We start from the raw sequence: 20,288 nt of genomic DNA on the forward strand, positions 1-20,288 counted from the left end.
CAAACAATAATGAAGTTTCCTTCCAATTCCCATAATTGAAATAATCCTAGGATTCACCATGATTTCAAGACCCTTCATCATTCTACTTTCCATCCCTTGGATATTCTATAGCTTATAATACTATCTTTCATAAAATATGGTGCCCCCAAAGAGATAAAAGAGAAAGTGAAAGGACTTATAGGTGTGAGATTTTTTATAGCAGCCTTTTTTGGGTAGTAATAAAGAATTAGAAATTATGGGAGGATGCCCATCAATTGGGGAATGGCTGAACCAGTATACTATATATGATTGTGATGGAATACTATTGTGCTGTAAGAAATGATGAACAGGAAGGTTTCAGAAAACCTGGAAAGACTTCTTTGAACTGAAGTAAAGCAAGTAGAACTAGAACACTGTACACAATAACAGCAATATTGTAACAATCAACTGTGGAAAACTTAACAATTCTTATCAATAGTGATCCATGATACTTCCAAAGGATTCATGATGAAAGATGCAATCAGCCTCCAGAGAGAGAAGTGAGGGATTCTGAGTACTGATTGAAGCATATTTTTTTTCTTTATTTTTCTTGCTTTTCCTGCCACAACATGGTTAGTGTGGAAATGTTTTGAATTACTTCTTATGACTAATTTGTATCACATTACCTTCTCAAAGGGTAGGACAGGGAGGGGGAAACAAAAGAATCTGGGGCTGAAATTTTTAAAAAATAGTTTAAAATTTAAAAATAGCAAAATAAACTCTGGTTCCCTGAACCTTACAGTACTTCAGATGCACTCTGACCCATAGCACCACACATTCAGGAGTATCTAACTTAGAAAAGAACATAAGCAGAATATCACCTCCCTGGCCTAGTACACTATGTTCCTTACACTGAAAAGTGTATGTGAAAGCCAGATATGTATATATGTATATCTGTATATGTGTGTTTGTACATACATGGACATGTATATGCCATTCTCATGAAGATTTTATAGGGGAGAAAGGCATATGAGTCAATGACTTTTGTCATGTCTTCCTAGTTGCCCTTAGGTAGGAATGCCACATGTTATGGAAGGGAAGAGAAGACTAAGAAAAGTACACATAAACAATTCTGTTCAGTTACAAAGGTTAACATTAGTATCATATGGTCTGTCAAAGGATGCATTCCTTTTTTTTTTCCCTTTAATTACTGATCAACTTTTTCAAGGATGTACTTTGGAAGGGGGATTGTTTGGGTGTTTGGAATATATCTTGTGAGTCAAAACATTGTATTCATTTGGTTTAACATATATGAGCCCCAAAAGCTTGGCACCTTGATGCTTTGGTAAAGGAGGAATCAATAACCTAAAATACCTCAGTCCCAAGAAATGCCATTGTAACTCCTCTAAAGTTACAAATATGTAAGATATTCATTTTTGTAAAAATTTAGTTATTCCATTCCTTCTGGGAAGTTGATAATTCTAAACGTATATTTTAATGGTAATTTCATGGACCTCAGGTTCCACCCCTGTAAAATGAATGAGCTGAATGGACTTAGATGGTCTCTGAGGTCCCATAGAGTTCTAACCTTTTTGATTCTGAGTTCATAATGAGGATCTCGAGTCATCAAGGAAAGGTTAAACCATGTTCACTATAGTGTCTGCTTAAGAAGTAATGGAAGGGCATGGTACATTTTAGACATATTTTTATCTTAAATGACCCAATAAGAAAAAGTTTAGGTGTTTAGAGTGGTAAGTTTTTATTATTTGGAACATTTATTTGTGTAGAATAGCTCATTCCCAGAGAATGGCATGGAGTAAGTGGCAGGTACTCTATTTCTTTGACTTTATGTAATGTCTCGCATGTTCATAGATTTGGAGTTAAAACATACCCCAGAAGTGATTTGTTGTAGATGTTCTTGTTCAGTTGTTTAAGTCTTGTTCTAACTCTTCATGATTCCCTTTGGGTTTTTCTTAGCAAAGATACTGGAGTGGTTTGCCACCTCTCTAATTCATTTTTCATATGTGGAAACTGAGGCAAACAGGTTTAGTGACTTTCCTGTCATTACACAGCTAGTGTGTCTGAGGCTGGATTTGAACTCGGAAAGATTAGTCTTACTGATTTCAGGCCCAGCACTCTATTTCTTACCCTACCTAGCTGCCCCAGCAGTGATTGCTTCAACCCTTTTTAAACATCTCCCAAAAAGTGATCTTTTATTCAGCTCTAAGGACAGGATATTCATTTGCTGTCTTGAATTTTGGAGTTCATCCATAGTAAAATATCCATTTTACAAAGAAGGCAAGACCAAGAAAGTAATTTTCTTATGATTCTGTTATTGGGGAGGGGAGGGATTGCAAAATCTTAACTAACCTGCTTTCCTTCAAGATTTAGCCAGAGAATTAACTCTTAAAGCTGTTTAGTTTTTCTTTGTTTTTAAGTTTTCCTCCCATGGAAACTTATTATAGGAATCCATTTGTTCAGATATTGATTGGTAGTTGTTTTCTTTCCACTTTTGTTGTTATTGTTGTTAATGTAGGCTTTGTTGTACCCTTGAGGGTTTCTAGACAAAATATGAATAGCACAAATCTTGTTTAATGCCTGTTTTTGCCTTAATCAGCTGTGTGATCCTGTATAATTCATTCACATTTGTCTAGCCTTAGTTTCCTCTGCTGTAAAATTGGGCTCAATGATAACTTGTGCTCATTCTAGACAAATTAGTTATTTTAATACAGTACTTAGATTGGCTATCAAGGAAGCTTTTTTATCACACATCTATTAACTACCTACCACTTGTATATTGAATATTTTGATAATTTTTGTTAAAATTATATCTGACTCCTTATGACCTAATTTTGGGTTTCCTGACAAAGATACTAACATTTCCTTCTTCAGCTCACTTTACAGATGAGGATACTGAGGCAAACAGGGTTAAGTGACTTGTCCAGGATTATACAGTTAGTGTTTGAGGCCAGATTTGAACTCAGAAAGTCAAGTCTTTCTGACTCCCAGGGCTGGCTGCTCTATACTATGTCACCTCTATAGCTGACAATATCAAGAAATACTAACAGCTTGAGCTAGGGGGGCTTGTTTTATATTGGCTCCATAGAAATTCATTTTCCATTCTGTGTCATGGCTTGGTTTTTTCTATATTGTTTCCCACACTTCACAAGTAATTCCAGTTGCATATGGCTCTCCAGAATTATATAGAGATCCTCTCTTTGACATTCAAAGCCCTTTCTGTCCCGCTCCCTCTCTCCTTTCCAGTCTTCTTTGAATTCTGCAGCAGTGCAGTCCCTCTGGCTGCCTCCCTGTTCCTTGCCCAAGACCAGCACTGGCATTTTCTCTGGCTCTGCCATTCCTGGAACGTCCTCCCTGCTCTAAGATTAAGCCTTTCCCGGCCCTCCGTGGTGCAGATGCCTCCCCTCAGCCAGGTTCTTGTACCTCCTCCTGTCCCCAGGCCTGCCTTTGGCTTTCCTTTGTAGCCTCTGTGCTTTCTGTTTAATCTTTAGCCATATAACAGGTAGACTGCTAATTGTAGCCCAGCATTTTTCTTCATCCTCCTATTTGGTTCAGCAGACATTTGTGAAGCACCTGCTCTCTATCAGATGCCGCGCCAGGCATTAAGCTTACATGCTAGGGGAGGAGGTTGTGAAAACATACACAGGAATAATTAGAGTGGATTTTTTTCAAAGTAAATACATAGTCGGTCAGTGGAGTGCGGGAAGGTAAGAAAAAGCCATGGAGAGGATGGAGCCATTGAGCTGGTTTTGAAGGTAACCAGTAAGTTCAAGAAACAGAGTATTCCAAGAAAGGGAGACGGCCTACACCAGGATGGGAGGATGGCCACTTTGATGGGAACATGGAGGTCTCTTGTGTAGACTCTCAGACCCCTTTCATTACATCCCCTCTACTGAAGTTGGCCTCTCGTCTCACTTGTGCCATGAAAGGCACTCTAGTTCCTCAGAAAAGCTTCCATTTGCACCCAAACGGCTGCTTCTTTGAATTCTTGATTTGGAAGAACCTGGATCCTACATTTCAGCCTGGAAGTGACTTCAGAAATTATTTACCCAGTCTAACCCCCTGGGAACTAAGTCTCAGGAGGGAAGGGAGGAGAGAGAAGCCTCACACTCTTACTTTAGGAAGAGGAATGCCTCCTGAAAAGGCCAGGTTTCTGTGAATTTTGGGTTGAATGAAAAAGGGGTTTGGTTTGGTTTTTTGTGGATAGGCCTCCCTGAAGATAGGATCTTCACTCAAAATCTTTTCTTGTGATTGATACTCTACCCAAGGGAGCTGGCTTCTGAGGTGGAGCTTCCTCCTTCTTAGCTTCTTTTTATAGCTTGTCTTCCCCCACTTTTCCAGGATATACATTCCATATATATGTATATATAAGTTCCTATGAGCTCCTTAAGGGCAGAGACTCTTTATCTATATCCCCAGGCTTAGGACTGTTCCTGGCATATACATAGCAAACCTTTAATCAATGTTTATTGACTTGTTTTGTTTTACAAATTTTATATTATTAACAAACAGGTAGAGTTTGAAAAAAAATGGTTCCCTGCTTCCCTGCAGATTTTGCCTTAAGTTGCCAAGTCCCCCTTTACTAAGATGATTCTTAACCTTTGACCCAACCAGTCCTATACCTAAAAGACATAGAAGGAGAAAAAGAACATGTATGTCTTATTTATGTATATATGAGGTACGGGTTCATGTGTGTATACATTGATATACACACAAACATGTATAGTGTGCCTGTGTATAAATATATGCAGGTACATATTTATAGCAACTCTTTTCATAGGGGCCCCATACTGGAAACTAAAGGGGTAAAGAGACAACCACTTACTGTGGAATGTCTAAACAAATTATGATATATGATTGTAATGGAATATTATGGTACCATTATAATAAATGAAGAAATAGAGTTTTAGAGGAAACTTAAGGTCTCTAGAATAAAATATAGAGTGAATTGTCAGAATTAGAACAGTTTCCTTGATGACAATAACTTTAAAAGAGAAAAACAACTTTGAAAGACTTGAGATTTGATTCATGTAATGATAAACCAGGAGTCCAGAAGACTGAAGATGAATCACATCACCCACTTCTTGCCAGAGATACGATGAACTTAAAATCCAGAAGGCAATATGCATAACTGGACATGGCCAATGTGAGAATTAAAATTTGGGGTTTTGTTTTTAATTGTTCTAGGGGAGGGAACAATGAGGAGATAATACCAAATGCTCATAAAAAGAAATAGAAAAACAATTTTAATGGCCCTCCCACCAGAATAATTTAATTTTGAAGCCTCGCATTAATGGGCATACATCCAGAGAGCCCAACTTGGTTGGACAATTAATAATTCTTCTTTTAGGAGACATGTTCCAGTGGCATACTATTTTGTCAAAAACTTTGGGTTAAGGTAAAAGTTAGAAATTAATTTTAATTTAGAGTTAGACACAAATCTAGGGTTAGGCCTGAAAGAGAAAGAAATAATAGAAAGGCAGTGTCAAATAGTAGCGATTATCCCTGGTCTACCAACACAAAGAATTATTGCACAGAACTCTGATTTCCACATGACTATCTACACATACCACATTGAGTTCCATGTAATTCCTTTACTTTTCATTTCAGCTCAACAAACATTCCTTAAGAATTGTGCTAGGGAAAGATAAAAAGTTTGGCCTCTTATGATCTAGCTAGACAATGATGACACAAACAATTAGAATGAAATAATTTTTAAGCGTATTTCAGGTGAGTAGAGTCAAGAAAAACTAATTTGAATTGATGTAAATTGAAGTAATAAGCAAAACCAGGAAAATATATATGATAGAACTATAGATAAAGTATTTATTAAGCCCTTTCTATTTGCAGACGCTAAGCCGGTACCAGTATAATCAAGCAAGATAGTACTCTCCCTCAAGGGGAAGGTAGCGAACCTACACACTAAATTTCCAAAGTTGTGCAGGATTGGTGCTACGTGAGGTCCATGAGGAGTGACCAATGAATGCTTTATGGAAGAAGTAACATTTGAGGTGGTCTTTAAAGGGTAAATAGAGTTCAGTGGTGAGGGACTCTGGTATTCTCAGCATAGGAAATATCATGAACAAAGGTGCCCACTCGAAATCAGTACCCTAATCTCCATTTTCACCACTGCATCTTGGAATGGAGCAAATGAGGTGCCTTACATACTTTCTTTTCCACCAGCCATTTCTTAGTGATGATCAATTTAAGGAATACACTGGGAATGTTTCAAAGCTCTAACCTTACGTGTCCATTCTCCTTTCTTTTTCCCTCCCCTTTCCCTCACCCTTATCTTAACAGGCTCGGGTTATGTATAATTTTGATGCTGAACCTGGAAATAATGAATTGACAGTTATTGAAGGAGAGATCATCACAATTACAAATCCGGTAAGAAAAATGTCCAGTTGAGGTCACAGAGCTATAACTTTTCATGAGATTTGCTGTAGAACAGAATTAATATAAGTCAAAAATAGTATGCTTCCATCTGCACTTAATTCATCAGATTTCTCTGGAGGTGGATAACATTCAAGGAAACTCTTAAAAGTATTGTTTGTTGTGAATAGACTTATTTAGCTAAAAGAGATACTGTAGGGTAATAGACAGAAGGAAAGAGAACAATTAATTTCTCTTGTCCAGATGACCCAACTCCTTTGGTCATAGTTCCATTAGTTGGTCCTCAGAACAACCCTGTGAAGTAGATGGGACATGGGAGCACCTCTGTTTACCAGATAAGGAAAATGAGCTGCCAAAGATTGCACATCAAGTAAGTAACAAAACTCAGACCAAAATCCAGTTTTTCTGGAGGTCACTACTTTTTCCATTGTACCCATGTATCTCCCATGAAATTAGTAATTTTCTTGAATCAGTCATGGTTTAAGAAGAATAAAGAAAAATATAGTTATCAAAATAGAGCATGCTTTGTATAGAATATATGAGCACTACTTAGAACATGCATCAGTTAATCAGTCAGTATTTGATTAATTGTAGTCTGGGCTTAACTTTTTTCTTAGTAGCTGAGGTCTGAGTTTTTGGATGTCTGAGTGATGCTGGGAGGTAGGGGAAATGTAATTTGAGTAATAATGGATTTTTGCAGAGATGATATGCTTATTGTTTATGTTGTTTTTGCTTTGTTCCTTTTGTTATGATTATTCAGACAAACTTTCTAAATATTATAAATTTCTTTTTGTATGTTTATTAGGATGTAGGTGGAGGATGGCTAGAAGGAAAAAATAGCAAAGGAGAACGGGGACTTGTTCCCACAGACTACGTTGAAGTAAGATTTTTCAATAATTTAATTACAACAGTTACAACTGGTTGCTTCCCTAACTTATTTAGTATGGACAGGTTTGAGGGATAGAACATGAAAAAGAGTAACCATTATTCCTACCAAGTGGTTAAAATTATATAAATAGTATTGTGCAATATCTACCCCAGAAAAATTGGAAGCCATTTTATTACTGATATTATTGAATAATAAATTGTATATTGAGATAAACAAGATAATGGCTCATTTATCTCTGTTCTAATTGTTCAAATTTGTTAGTAGCATTATACCGTAATTCTTACCTTTACATACAACTTGACATTTACAATGTAGTTTCCCTACAGTAATCCTATGACGTAGGTAATACAGATATTATCCCTATTTTCTAGATGAGAAATGACTTGTCCACACATAGGACAAAGACACATCCTAAAGCTAATATGAGCCCTAAATGCCTTTCATTTTACAGAGGAAGAAATTGAGATGCAGAAGGTCCAGATATGTAGCTCAGAGTCCCTCTAGAGAATTCCTAAGCTTGGAACCCATATTTTCTGCCTCTAAACCTAATATTTACTATGTATCACAATCAGAATTTCCCAATTCCTTTCCTTTATACTCTTTATTTTTTAAAAATGTTAACTACTCATTGAAACTATGAGATGCTGCCCAATTTCAACTCTTTTCTTTGGTGACCATCACTGTAGTGTTAAAATTTTTGAATTAGCCATCTATGGTTAGACATAACATCCACAGAAGTCAGTTAAAAACCTATCAATCAACCCAAAAAACCCCACTCCTGAGCCAACTGACTGGCTCCCTCTGCTGGTTGGTTGCTCTTTATCATTTATAAAATGGTTGTAAAATGTTGATTAGCCAAGTTCAGCTGATGGTAGAGGAACTGAAGTCCCTTGATGAGGTACAGAGGTGTTTTATTTGTTAACCTAGTAGTCAAAGGAAGAGAGAATGGTCACTCTGGAAAAGAGTGCCTTTGGGGAGAAAGGAGGATGATGTATCTATTCTCCTGGAATCCTTTTAACAGATAAACTTTTCTGAGAGCCATTCTTCCAGAGCTCTAGCTCACTAAGTAAGGTCCTGTGATATGCCTCATTCATGCCTGCCCAAAGGAAGGAAGTCAACAACGAAAGTTGATAAGAAGAGTCTCTGCTTTTCATTTGAAGCCTAAAAATTTTTTGAGATTTTTGAGATTGAGGAAAGTCTGGGGGAAGACTGACATTGAAGTTCATCACAACTTCCAAACTTTCTGTTTCAACAAATTTTTTCTTGTTGTTTTCCTTGATGTTCCTCCTTGATGTTTTCAATAAGTAACTCCTGGTTCATTCAGTTCTATAAGCAAATATTTCCTAAGTTCATACTAAAAGCCAAGCACCCTGTTCAGTGCAAGAGAGATAAAGAGAATAAATCATAGCCCAAGCTCCCAAAAAACCTTACAGATTGTCCCCTGGTGGTTGACTCTGCTTGCCTACAGTAATCTTAACCCCAAGTGAACTGAAAAATGGCCTGAACATAATAAGAACTTCTTTGACTCTTCAGATTTTGACTAATGGTGGGAAAGATCAGTTTGCTTGTGGAAATTCAGTAGCTGACCAAGCCTTCCTCGATTCTCTATCAAGTACAGTTCAAGTCAACTCCTCAGTCACCAACAGTAATAACCAGGTATGTGTCCATTTGTCTTACTGAAAATGGCAGGCTTTGCCAACCCCACAACTGGTTGTGAGAGCTGTGGTGCATTTCAGTTGTCGTTCTCTAAAAGCTCAAAAGAAAGTTGCTATTAGTGTAATGTGCTGCATTTCTCTTGAGTGTTATTAGCAAAGAAATCACACATTCAATATCACTAGAGGCTGTTTTTTGAGACTAACAGGGAGCAAGATGTTAATGACTCAAAGAATTCTGGCACAATGATATATATTCAACTATGAGGTCTCCTATGGACACTGTAGAAATATAGAAAATAAAGGATATGAGAAAAGAAAAAGACTACTTGTTGCTAAGTGTTTCACCCAAAAAGGCCCCTACCACAGGGAAAAAACCCAACTGTTCTCACCTATCAAGGAAAGTTAATACACTGGAATGAAGTGAAAAAACTACATTGAAATAATTCAGTATTATTATAGAAGCAATTGACCTTTGACTAGTTTAAGTGAATTTGAGGTTAGCCTGACCAATGAGAGCTACTATTCATGCCAAGAAAATGATTGATTTCATTTAACTACCTTCCTATTACTTGGAATTGTATTAAGAATATTGGGGGTGGGGTGGGAAATAGTCTTTATTTTTATGCATATGTGTAAAATGTGTTTAACTTTAAAAACTGCTCCAAATATTAAGGATATACTTTAAAATATCCCTAGGTTTTCTTTAATGGCCCATTATAGATCTGCCTTTAAAAAAATTTCCAAAAGTCTTCTTAAGCCTCTTTCTAATTTTAGCACCCCATAATAAGAAAGAGCATTCAATGGATTAGAAAAATGTCAATGGTATAAAACATGTAAAACATCAATTAAAAATATTTTAAATTACATTTATAAAAATTTAAAAAGCACATATACACTGCCCACTTCATTTGACTAGGTTTCCAATTCTAGCTAGACTGACACTAGACTTGTGACCTTGCAAAATCACAGAAACTGTTGGAGCCTCGGTTTCCACTCTGTAAATTAAGCAGGTTAATCTTTGATCTTTGAGAGTCTTTTCAGCTTTAATATTCTGTGATTTGAAATCCCTAAGTTTATATATAAAGTATTGTTTTCCATTTAATTTTTTCCTAAAAATATTCTTTTCAAGGTTCAAAGGCAACCTTTTTTTCCCTCCTCTGTCTTTGGTAGATGCTGTCATTTTATGGATGAGGAAATTGATATAGACAGAGATTAATTAATTTGCTCAGAGTCACTCAGCTGTATTTGGAACTGGATTTAAATTCAGGTTTTCCTTACTCCTGGCCCATGTTCTTTGCACAGAGGATGATGGAGTATGGAGAAGGATCCCTTCCTCTTCTCCCCCACCCCACATTTTTAACTATAAGCTATTAATGTAATCATAGTGCTCCTCAAGATATCTTTTAAATACTAAAGATATTAGATGGTAATTTCTTTACTCAATTATGTTGTACAGATTTAATTTGTAGACTTTGTTGAATGGAAATGAACTGATCAGATGAATATTTGCAGAAATGAAGACTGGTTGTGTGACCATTTTGAAAACAATTATTCTAGTATTTTTGAATGTACATCTCCTATCAGTAGAAATTTATACTATGATGAGACACTCTGGAGGATTGAGTATAATTATCTAAACTCTTAGAGGCAGAAGGCTAAAGTAATTCTTTTATTTTGAAATTCAAGAAATATATTTTCTGATGTTATTCAATTAGATATGAACAGTCAGAGCTACAAAAAATTCTGACTTTTGAGTATATTTACTTGTATACTGTATAATGTTGCCATCTCTTCAGGTGAGTCTTAACTAGATTAAATTAGTTCCCCAACCAATTCTCACTTTATATTCCTAATGAAATTGAAAGACTAGAATAACAAACTGTGAAACCTTAAAAATGTCTATCATTCATGGAACATGGTACTAAATTTCAGTGAGCAGATGATAAAATTTTAAAGAAATCAAAAATATTTTTCTTAGAACTGAGAATAAATTAAGAGAACTAGGACAGAATGGTTTTTTAACTAGTTGTAAATTTTATTTTTTTTGTTTAAAGTTTTTTTTAAGCATATTAATATTTTGTCTGAATTTCCAAGTTTGTTCAGTGGACTTTCTACTTCATCTATATAAGTAGTTCATCCAGCAACACGTATTGCAACTCATCTATGTTTCTCATTGTTTTTTTGACTCTTGTCCATGTATTCCTTCCACCACTGGGGTTATTTCTTGTATTCTAGAGACCTTGTTGTTCTCTTGGGATTGCATAACTTTTTTTTTAATTAATTTTTAGTTTTTGATATTTTTCCATGGTTACATGATTCCTGATTTTTACCACCCCTCTTCCTTCCGTCCCCTCCTCCTGAAGCTGACAAGCAGTTCTACTGGGTTATATATGTATCACTGTTCAAAAACTATTTACATGATTCCCATCCAACCATGTGATAAATCCTGTGTTTTTCTTCTGTGTCTCTACTCCCACAGTTCTTTCTCTGGATGTGGATAGTGTTCTTTCTCATACGTTCCTCTGTATTATCTTGGATCATTGCATTGCTGCTAGTAGAGAAATCCATTACGTTTGATTGGGCCATAATGTATCCGTCTGTGTACGGTGTTCTGCTCCTTTCACTCTGCATCAATTCCTGGAGGTCATTACAGTTCACATGGAATTCCTCTAGTTCATTATTCCTTTCAGCACAATTGTATTCCATCACCATCATATACCACAGTTTGTTCAGCCATTCCCCAATTGAGGGAAATTCCCTCATTTTCCAGTTTTTTTGCCGCTACAAGGAGAGCAGCTATAAATATTTTTGTACAAGTATTTTTCCTTATTATCTCTTTGGGGTCCAAACCTAGAAGTGTTATGGCTGGGTCAAAGGGCAGACAGTCTTTTAGTGCCCTTTGGGAATAATTCCAAATTGCCCTCCAGAATGGTTGGATTAATTCACAACTCCACCAGCAATACATTAGTGTCCTGATTTTGCCACATCCCCTCCAACATTTATTTTCCTTTAATTTAATATTGACCAGTCTGCTAGATGTGAGGTGGTATCTCGGAGTTGTTTTGATTTGCATTCTCTAATTATGAGAGATTTATAACATTTTTTCATGTACTTATTGATAGTTTTGATTTCTTTATCTGAAAATTGTCTATTTATGTCCCTTGGCCATTTGTCAATTGGGGAATGGCTTGATTTTTTTTTTGTATAATTGACTTAGCTCCTTAAATTAGACCTTTGTCAGAGGTTTGATGGTCCAACTTGTTGCTCAGGGGAAAAGGACACAGAGAATGGTAAAGGAAGGGAATAAACATGTATATAGCACCTTCTGTGTATTGGGCATTAATCCATTTTTTTGCTTCTTTTCTTGTTTGGAGATGATCTCACTTTTAAGAGCCCCCAGCTTTAGGATATCCTCAAATAGCATCAGCAGAAGCAGCAGCCAGGGAGTGTCATGGACCTGATTTGTTCAGTTCACTAATATATTATCCAAAACTTGTCATGAATCTTCCAAGCTTGAGGTTTTCTATATTAATAATAGAGATTTACCAGGAATTATGCCTATATCACTTTCTAGCTTAATTCAAAATAGAAATGAATTTCAGAAGTTTCACTTCTACTGGAATTACAAGCATACAATAATACTTATACATATTGTGCATTTCTACATAAGAGCTATTAAAATATATAAATACATAATTATATTATGGTACACTAATTAGACCTTGGATTTGTCATTGTCTTAGAAAGGGATGTGATCAAATGATTTCAGATTGATAGGTTTTTTGCTCAGAACTCTCAACAAAAGCCATAGAATTCATATCTTTATTAATAAGTATAGTTTGTGATTAAGACCAACATTCAATTGCAAAATAAGTTGGGCAATATTACATTTAATTTAAAACATTTTTAAATGTTTTAGTTGGCATCTTTTCCCTTATATCACTTATACTTCCCAATGTAGTCCTCTCTTTTTGATCAGAACTCCTGAGAAGAGGCAGCTAGGTTATTCAATGATTAGAAGTTCTAGTAGGAATGGTGGAGGAATGGGTGGAAATGTAGGAAAAGTCTGGGAACTTTTATTTCCACTTGAGTGTGTATTTTTTAAAGTTGACTATGACAAGGAAGTTTCACATCTGTTTTACTACATCCTGTCTTTAGGAAGGCTAAAACAGATGTTAGTTTTGCTAGACTTTTTTCTTCCTCTTTTTTTTTACACATAAGTAATGGCTATTTGGGAGAGTCAGGGAGGAATAAAGTAGGAAATGTAGGTGCTAAGAAAAGCATTATTCCCCCCCCCCCCAAATTTTTTTAATTAATATAGTGAGCCCCAAGGGGAGGACACTAGATTTCCTAAGTTAGGGATAACTAGCCTAGCTTAAAAATGGAACAGGTCATAGCTCCCATATGGTTTAGAGGGCCACAGCCCCTGCAGTTTTAGCTTGAGCCATATAGAGAGATCCAATCTTTAAGATTGAATTTTATATATATATATAAGTCAATACAGATGCTTTTTTTTTTTTTAGGCCCTTACCTTCCGTCTTGGAGTCAATACTCCAAGGCTCCAAGGCAGAAGAGTGGTGAGGGCTAGTCAATGGGGGTTAAGTGACTTGCCCAGGGTCACACAGCTGGGAAGTGTCTGAGGCCATATTTGAATCTACGTTCTCCCATCTCTAGGCCTGGCAATACACATAATTCTGAAAAGAATCCAAATATTATCTCCTCATCCTGCCTGTCTTTTCATCCTTCTCAGAGACTTGCATCCTGTTCCTCAACTCATAATGTGTTTGTCTTGCCTTTGTCCACATTATCAGCTTCCAAACATCTTCAATAAGTTTCCACCTTTTCTTCCTTTATTTCATAAAAGAAAGCAAATTAATTTGACCTGGAAGTCAAAAAGCCCAAACAAGAAAGTTCATCTTATACAGATGTTTTATTATTATTGAATTTTGATGCTGAAACTGCTATATTTTAAACATATAGAATTTTTAACCTCACCTCTAGAATTTAACCCATAGAACTCAGTTTCATCTGAAAACTTTTACATTTTGTAAGGATGGAGGGCACGGAGATTTGGAATTCTGAGATGAGGACTGAAAGAGGTTGAGAGACAGTTGAAGTGCAAAGATTTCTGGGAAGAAAAATGGTTTTGAGGGGACTCTGGGTATTCTGACCTTAGCCTCAAAGCTGTGAGGACAAGTTTTGGGAGGCTGAGGATTATTGAAGCCACCTAAGAAGATCTTGCTTCTTCCTCCAAGCTGATAGCTGACCTGCCTCCAATCATACATCTGCCACTTCCCTCAACCCGAAGGAAGACATCTCAATCTCAGACCCCTTAGGGGAGGGACTGTTTGGACTCTCAAAGGGGGGCACAGGTCCCTTATCCCTCCCTTACTCACAGAACTTTTTTCTACATATTTCTCTTAGGACAAACTAGTAATTAAGTTAATAGAAAGGGATACTTAATGGGGAAGGAGTAGAGATTTCTGTTGGGCAATATTTCAGGCCCATTAGATAGTATCTTGACAGGACTACCTATTCCTTTTCCCCTCATCCAGCTCACCTAAACCTCAATAATAAACCCCTCTTTAACACTCAGATATTCGTGTAGGCCTCTCAATAATATTAGAAATGATTACTTCAAGAAACCTGGGACAGGTCTTCCAAAGAGCACCCCAGCCTGGGGCTTGCCTCTAAATCCTTTCTGAGGGGAAGGCACTGAAATCAATAAGGGTAGCTGACAGGGGAGCTTGTCATCAAATCCTCTCCATCTGCTTCCCTTTGGGGGAAACAGTGTGGTAACTAACAACCTATTATAACAGGGGAAAGAGAGGGAGAGTTGGCTTCACCCACTAGCTTAGGGCTCCCTCCTTCACACCTGTTTCTGTAACCCTCTCAATACTTTAGTGATATACCATTATATTCAGCAAACCTTTTATATATATATATATATATATATATATATATATATATATATATATATATATATATATATATAAAAACAATATAAGAGACTGAGATGGAAATGGAGGATAACCAAGCCCTTTGGGATTTTGAACTGGCAATGGTATAGTCAGGTCAATACTCTTATCTGAAGGAGCTCCTAAAAACAAACATTTATGCTCATAACCTCCCGATTCCCTAAGTGTTGTAACAAAAAAGGAAATTCCTTAAAAATAGGGGGGAAGTTCCTGTTTGTCCAAGTAAATATCTCCTTTGCACCCAATTTTCCAACAAATTTAAGAATTAAAATAATGCCAAAATACCTTAAAACAATATTTTCAGACTCTTACTAAAAGCTTATAAAAGACTGGCTTTTCTTTCTAGGTAATTCTCTGAAAATAGACAATGTACTCTTATGCCTGACCCTCATTTTACCAATCAATATAATTTGGGGGGGTTAATTTAAGTTTTTGAAAATTAAATCATTTGATCATTGAGCTGTATTATTCTGGAGTAGTTTTGTCTTTATTTTTTATAGGTTTTCAATTTGTCATTATAAAAGCTCTTAATAACCTTTCTCTCAGTTCTCCCTGTCATAACCAAAGTTGTAGAAAGGAACTACCATGTTCCTTGGCCTCTGATCACAATTCTTTACCCTACAATGCACTACTCAAACTATTCCTTATAAAGTTAAATTACCTTCCAAGGCAATCTATAATAGATTGTAATAAATAATTATAAATAAATGAGATATAATATATCTGATAACTTAGTCATCATTCTACTCAAACTTCCTGCAGCTTTTAACACTGTCTGCCACCCCTTTTTCCCATCTACTGACTGTTATAGTTGAAAGAGTGGTTGCCTTAAACTGTGACCACGAAAATATGTAAATGGCCAAACTGCAAGGTTTTGGCCACAATGGTAAAGATAATTTTTAGTGTCTTGATTTTATATTAAAAATAAAGTGGTCGCCATGGGAAAATTCCCAAAATATGAAATACCCAAGTCAACTGGGTTTTATGGAGATTTTAATTAATACAAATTAAGGAATTAATGAAAGGGAGAGAGTAAGAGGAAATAATGAGAAAAGGGCTAGGCCAGCCTAGGCTTAAGCCTTAAGAGAGAGATCAGTCAGTCTTTTATCAACTCACCACAAGATCCTTCCAAGCAAAACTCTAGCATTCAGAGAGACCCAGCTACTCCAACTAGTCTGAGCTCCAGCTCGGCTACCAAAGCTGCACTCAGTTCAGAGCCCCAACAGCCTTCTCTGACTCCTGACCTCCAATTCAGCTCCAAAGCTGAATTCCTTTTAGAGGCCTTTCTGACCTCCTTTTAAAGAGAATTTTCTCCTGTGTCACCTCCCCTAAATCTACCAATCTCAGTAGATGTTTTCCAAAGGACTGACCATTCTTTATTCACACCTGAGTAGACTAAAACCTCACACCTCTTGCTAAGCCTGCTTGACCTTTTAGTGATTAATTTGACCTTCACAGGTACTTAGCACCTTTTTGTATTAGATCTAAAAATACAGCCAGCTTAAGGGTTTTAGCTTTACTTTAAATATGAGCTGGGTACCTTTCCATTGTTCAGTAAGGAAGTATGCCTAAGTATGGGTGGAGTAATGTTAGAGTTCCCACCTTCCTGGCCAAAGTCCCTTCATTGTTTAAAATGGGTTTAGCTTTATCAAATCTTCTGAAGTACAGTCTGAGAATTTTTAAGATTTACAAGTCTGAGAAATTTTAAGATTCACATGACCTTGGTTTTTATGTGGCTTATCTATTTTGTTCTGACTGACCACCTGGTCATTCCTTCTCCATCTCCTTAGCTGCATCTTCCTTCTTCTTCCCATTAAGATGGACTTCCCTCAGAGGAACCTCCAGGCACTATTTAACACACAGAGCACCTGTAGTGATGTTGCCAATTTTTTTCTCTTCTCTCTCTTACCTAAAGTTCTATTCTTTTCACTCAAAAGATATTTCTGCCTTTATTCTCAGCCTCTCGGGCACTGGGTTTGGGGAAGAAAGGAACATGGTGTGAGGATGGAGAGAAAAGGAATGGTTCCCATTACTTTACTTACTATATTGAATTGACTTTTCTTCTCCCCAAATGACTGGACCAAATCATAATAACAACGGTACATTAGTGTACCTGTTTTCTGACAGTCCCTCCAGTGTTTGTCATTTCCCACTCATCATCTTTATCATTTTGTTGGGTTTGGGGTTGAACCAGAGTTGATTTAATTTTCATTTGTTTAATTATAATTTGGTGTACATACCACCCTTTCTTGATCTCCTTATTTTCCCTTGGATCCGTTATATCCATGAAGAGGAAATCCAGATGTTAATATCCATCCCTTTGCTCTAGTTCCATATTACTAACTGATTGCTAAACTTAATGTGTCTGAATCCATCTTTCATCTAGGCATCCCTATCTCTCTTTAAGGGACCATCATCCTACCAGTAGTAACCCTGGAACCACCCATGACTCTTAATTTCCCTCACCTTCCATAGCTACCTTTTGTATCTATCTTTGCAACATCTCTCTGCATTTATTTCTTTCTACCCATTCACACAACCAGTACCCTCAGGCACTCCCTTATCATCTCTTGCTTCCTGATATGTCTCCTCACTTTCATTCTGTCCACTGCCTAATCGATCTTCCATACAACTGCCAAATTAATATTCCAAAAATAAGTCCTTTGGCTTCCTATTGCCTCTATGATAAAATATAAACTCCTCAGTCTTGAATTTCAAGTCTTCTATCACTTTGCCCTCAGCTGCCTTTCCAGACTGGAATATTTCTTTTTTTTTACTTCTCACCACATACTATTTGCTCCAGCCAGTTTCAACATGCTGTCTCTCATTTTTTACCCTCCTCTCCATCCCAAATGCAACATGCAGTTCTTATTCACTTCTACTTCTTCAAGTGCCTCATTTCCCACGAGTTTATTTTTAGCTCAATCCAGTACGATCCAACAAAAGTCTATCCTAGGCACTGGGGATATAAAGACAAAAAAGAAAAAGAATCAGTTCTTGCCTTCAGAGAACTTGCATTCTACTAGGAGGGAGTGTGGATCATTGAAGAAAGGAGTATATACTCATATGTATATATATTTGCAATAAATTCAGGGAGGAGAGAGCAGAATGCAGATCTCCTCTTCTCAATTGCTAATGTTCTCCATCCTGAAATGATGTTTTTATTTATCTGGATTTTACAATCCTAGACTTAGTACTGGAAGGGACTTGTAAAATTATCTAATCTAGCTCTTGGTTTGAGAAATAGAAAGACATAAGATTTAAGTAACTTGCCTAAAGACACACAGATACTAAGTAAAGCAGAGTCAAAATTTGAACCCATGTCTCCAATTATGCCATCTCCATGAATAAGAACGTACAAATTAAATTATACTCTAATCCAGTATTGTTCTTGGCTGCTGTATTTTTTTCTATTTGGCAGGGAGATCAAGTGTCTACAGTCTGAGGCAGTTTCTAGGCTACTTGCTATAGTGACTGATTTTATATTGGAAAATTGTAGGAAATGGTTATCATTGGTCTTTGATGTCTATCCTTTTACCTTTTTGCCACTTTTTTTTGGTACTAGCCCTTTTTTAAAAGAGGTCAGGTTAGAGATGCTTCCATTAACTAAATAAATTGTATCATTTAAATGTCCTCAAGGGCCTTTACTTTTAAAGACATGATAATTCTTTAAAACATAGTACTTTGAAAAAAGTGAATCATGCTCCATTTTTTATGGGAATCTTTTTTTAAACATCAGGTTCAGAGTCATATAAAGCAAAGTAAACTTGCCATGCCAAAATTAAATAGACCACTTTTGACCTGGCTTCATTTCTTCCCTCAAAGTAGTTTTGTTGACTTTTTCCGCTTGCATGAAAGTTGCTGTTTATCTTGTTTTGGGGCTTTTCTGACTGCATTGTGATGTAGGGCTACAGATTTTGAAAAATAATGCTGTGTTGGTACATTGCAAATAAGCTTGTTTTTCTTGCATGCTTGTGGACAAATGCATGCAGATGTTTCTCTCTTTTGCTCTCCTTGCCATGAATTTGCCCTTTCCTGCTAAAAGCAATGCTATGCTTTTAATTTTTATTCACTGAGCACTTTTTATTTTAAGGGGGATATTTTGGCTCAGATTGGCTACGTCGAAAGCCTCAACCAGTCACCACCTTCATCTTCTTCTCCTTCTCCTCCTTCTATAAATGAGGTAAAAGAAAATCTTGAATGCAAGGGGAAGCTACCATTTAAATTAGGGCCCTTTCCCAAAATAAAGTGATTCTCCTTTGGAAAGCACCTGAGTGTTGTTGTTTATGATATATAGGAATATACAATATAAAAGATCTTAAAAACCTTTTAATATAGTTTTACCATGTCCTCATAGGAACATTTCCTTTTTTTTGGTGGGGGGGGGAGGGGATCTATTGGATTTGACAATAGTATATCCTGACCGATTATACTGAAAAATTCTCACAGGCCATTTTTTTTTTTACATTCATGTAAATTTCTTAAGCATAGGAAATTCAGGCATATGTGGATCATAATTGGGAAATGCTTGTCCATAGACCAGTATTCATATCAGTGTTCATCAAAATGAGAATTAGCTCAATAAGATAAGCCTTAGGAACTCAACTTTACTAACTTCCAATAGTACACCTCAGATATGCCATTGTTAAGTAGGGAAGACATGCACAAGGGAGGTGAACCATGCTAAGGTTCATAAGAAGGAGAAAAATGGACTCAAGCAGAATATTGTTTTTAGAACATTTAGAAATGGAAGTGGTCTCCTTTTGCAATGAAAATGACTATTCAAGATGAACTAAAGCAGTTCAGTTAACTTTCCCAGTATCTCTTTGGATCCTTCTTCCTGGGGCACATTAGTAGAGAATCTCTTAAGTCTTTCACTGTACTGTGGGTAGGGACAAAGAATTAATTGCCTTCTGAGCTTCTCATCCAGTCAAGAGAAAGTAAAGATGGGGGGAGAGTCACCTTTCCACAAATGAGACAAAAACCTCTGCAAAATTCTGCCTCTGCATAAACACACAAAGAATTCACAGGTATAATTGGCATTGCCTGTTTTCCTATTATAGAGGTGTTTTATGTGTTCTTTCTAGCCCAGCCTTTTTCAATCTGGTTTCAGAAATGAGTTTTTGTGTACACAAAGATTACAGCAGCACCAAGCCTAAAATGAACACTTCTTTAAGGTAGCTCCTTCTAGTGCCAGGCTGCTTTGCTAAGGAAGGGAATTCCTTTGGGGACCTCCTATCAACTGTTTTCTGCCAAATTTGGTTTGGAAATTACAGACCACGTATAGTTTCAATTCCTAGTTTCTTCTCATTCTAAGATGAAGTTTATTTCCAGAACTGTCAGGTTAAAACTAGTGCTGGAAGAACTTTAGAGATCTTCTAGGCCAACTTCTTCATT

At 36.5% G+C, this 20,288-nt stretch overlaps 1 protein-coding gene across 6 annotated transcripts in view; it reads left to right on the top strand.

Moving 5' to 3' along the window:
* SNX9 (sorting nexin 9) overlaps positions 1-20,288 on the top strand; it is a 113,077-nt gene that overhangs the window by 49,089 nt on the left and 43,700 nt on the right. For 2 of the 6 annotated variants that reach the window (XM_007484808.3, XM_007484806.3), the window contains exons 2-5: positions 6,277-6,363; positions 7,175-7,249; positions 8,792-8,914; positions 18,985-19,074. In XM_007484808.3, the coding sequence (XP_007484870.1) occupies positions 6,277-6,363; positions 7,175-7,249; positions 8,792-8,914; positions 18,985-19,074 (375 nt within the window). Of the gene's footprint in view, positions 1-1,564; positions 1,710-5,021; positions 5,123-6,276; positions 6,364-7,174; positions 7,250-8,791; positions 8,915-18,984; positions 19,075-20,288 lie in introns of those variants that run through there. The other 4 variants (XM_001381336.5, XM_007484810.3, XM_056818991.1 and 1 more) reach the window with 3 other exon arrangements.

This window comes from Monodelphis domestica, chromosome 2, assembly GCF_027887165.1.
Source record: "Monodelphis domestica isolate mMonDom1 chromosome 2, mMonDom1.pri, whole genome shotgun sequence".
NCBI lineage: Eukaryota > Metazoa > Chordata > Mammalia > Didelphimorphia > Didelphidae > Monodelphis > Monodelphis domestica.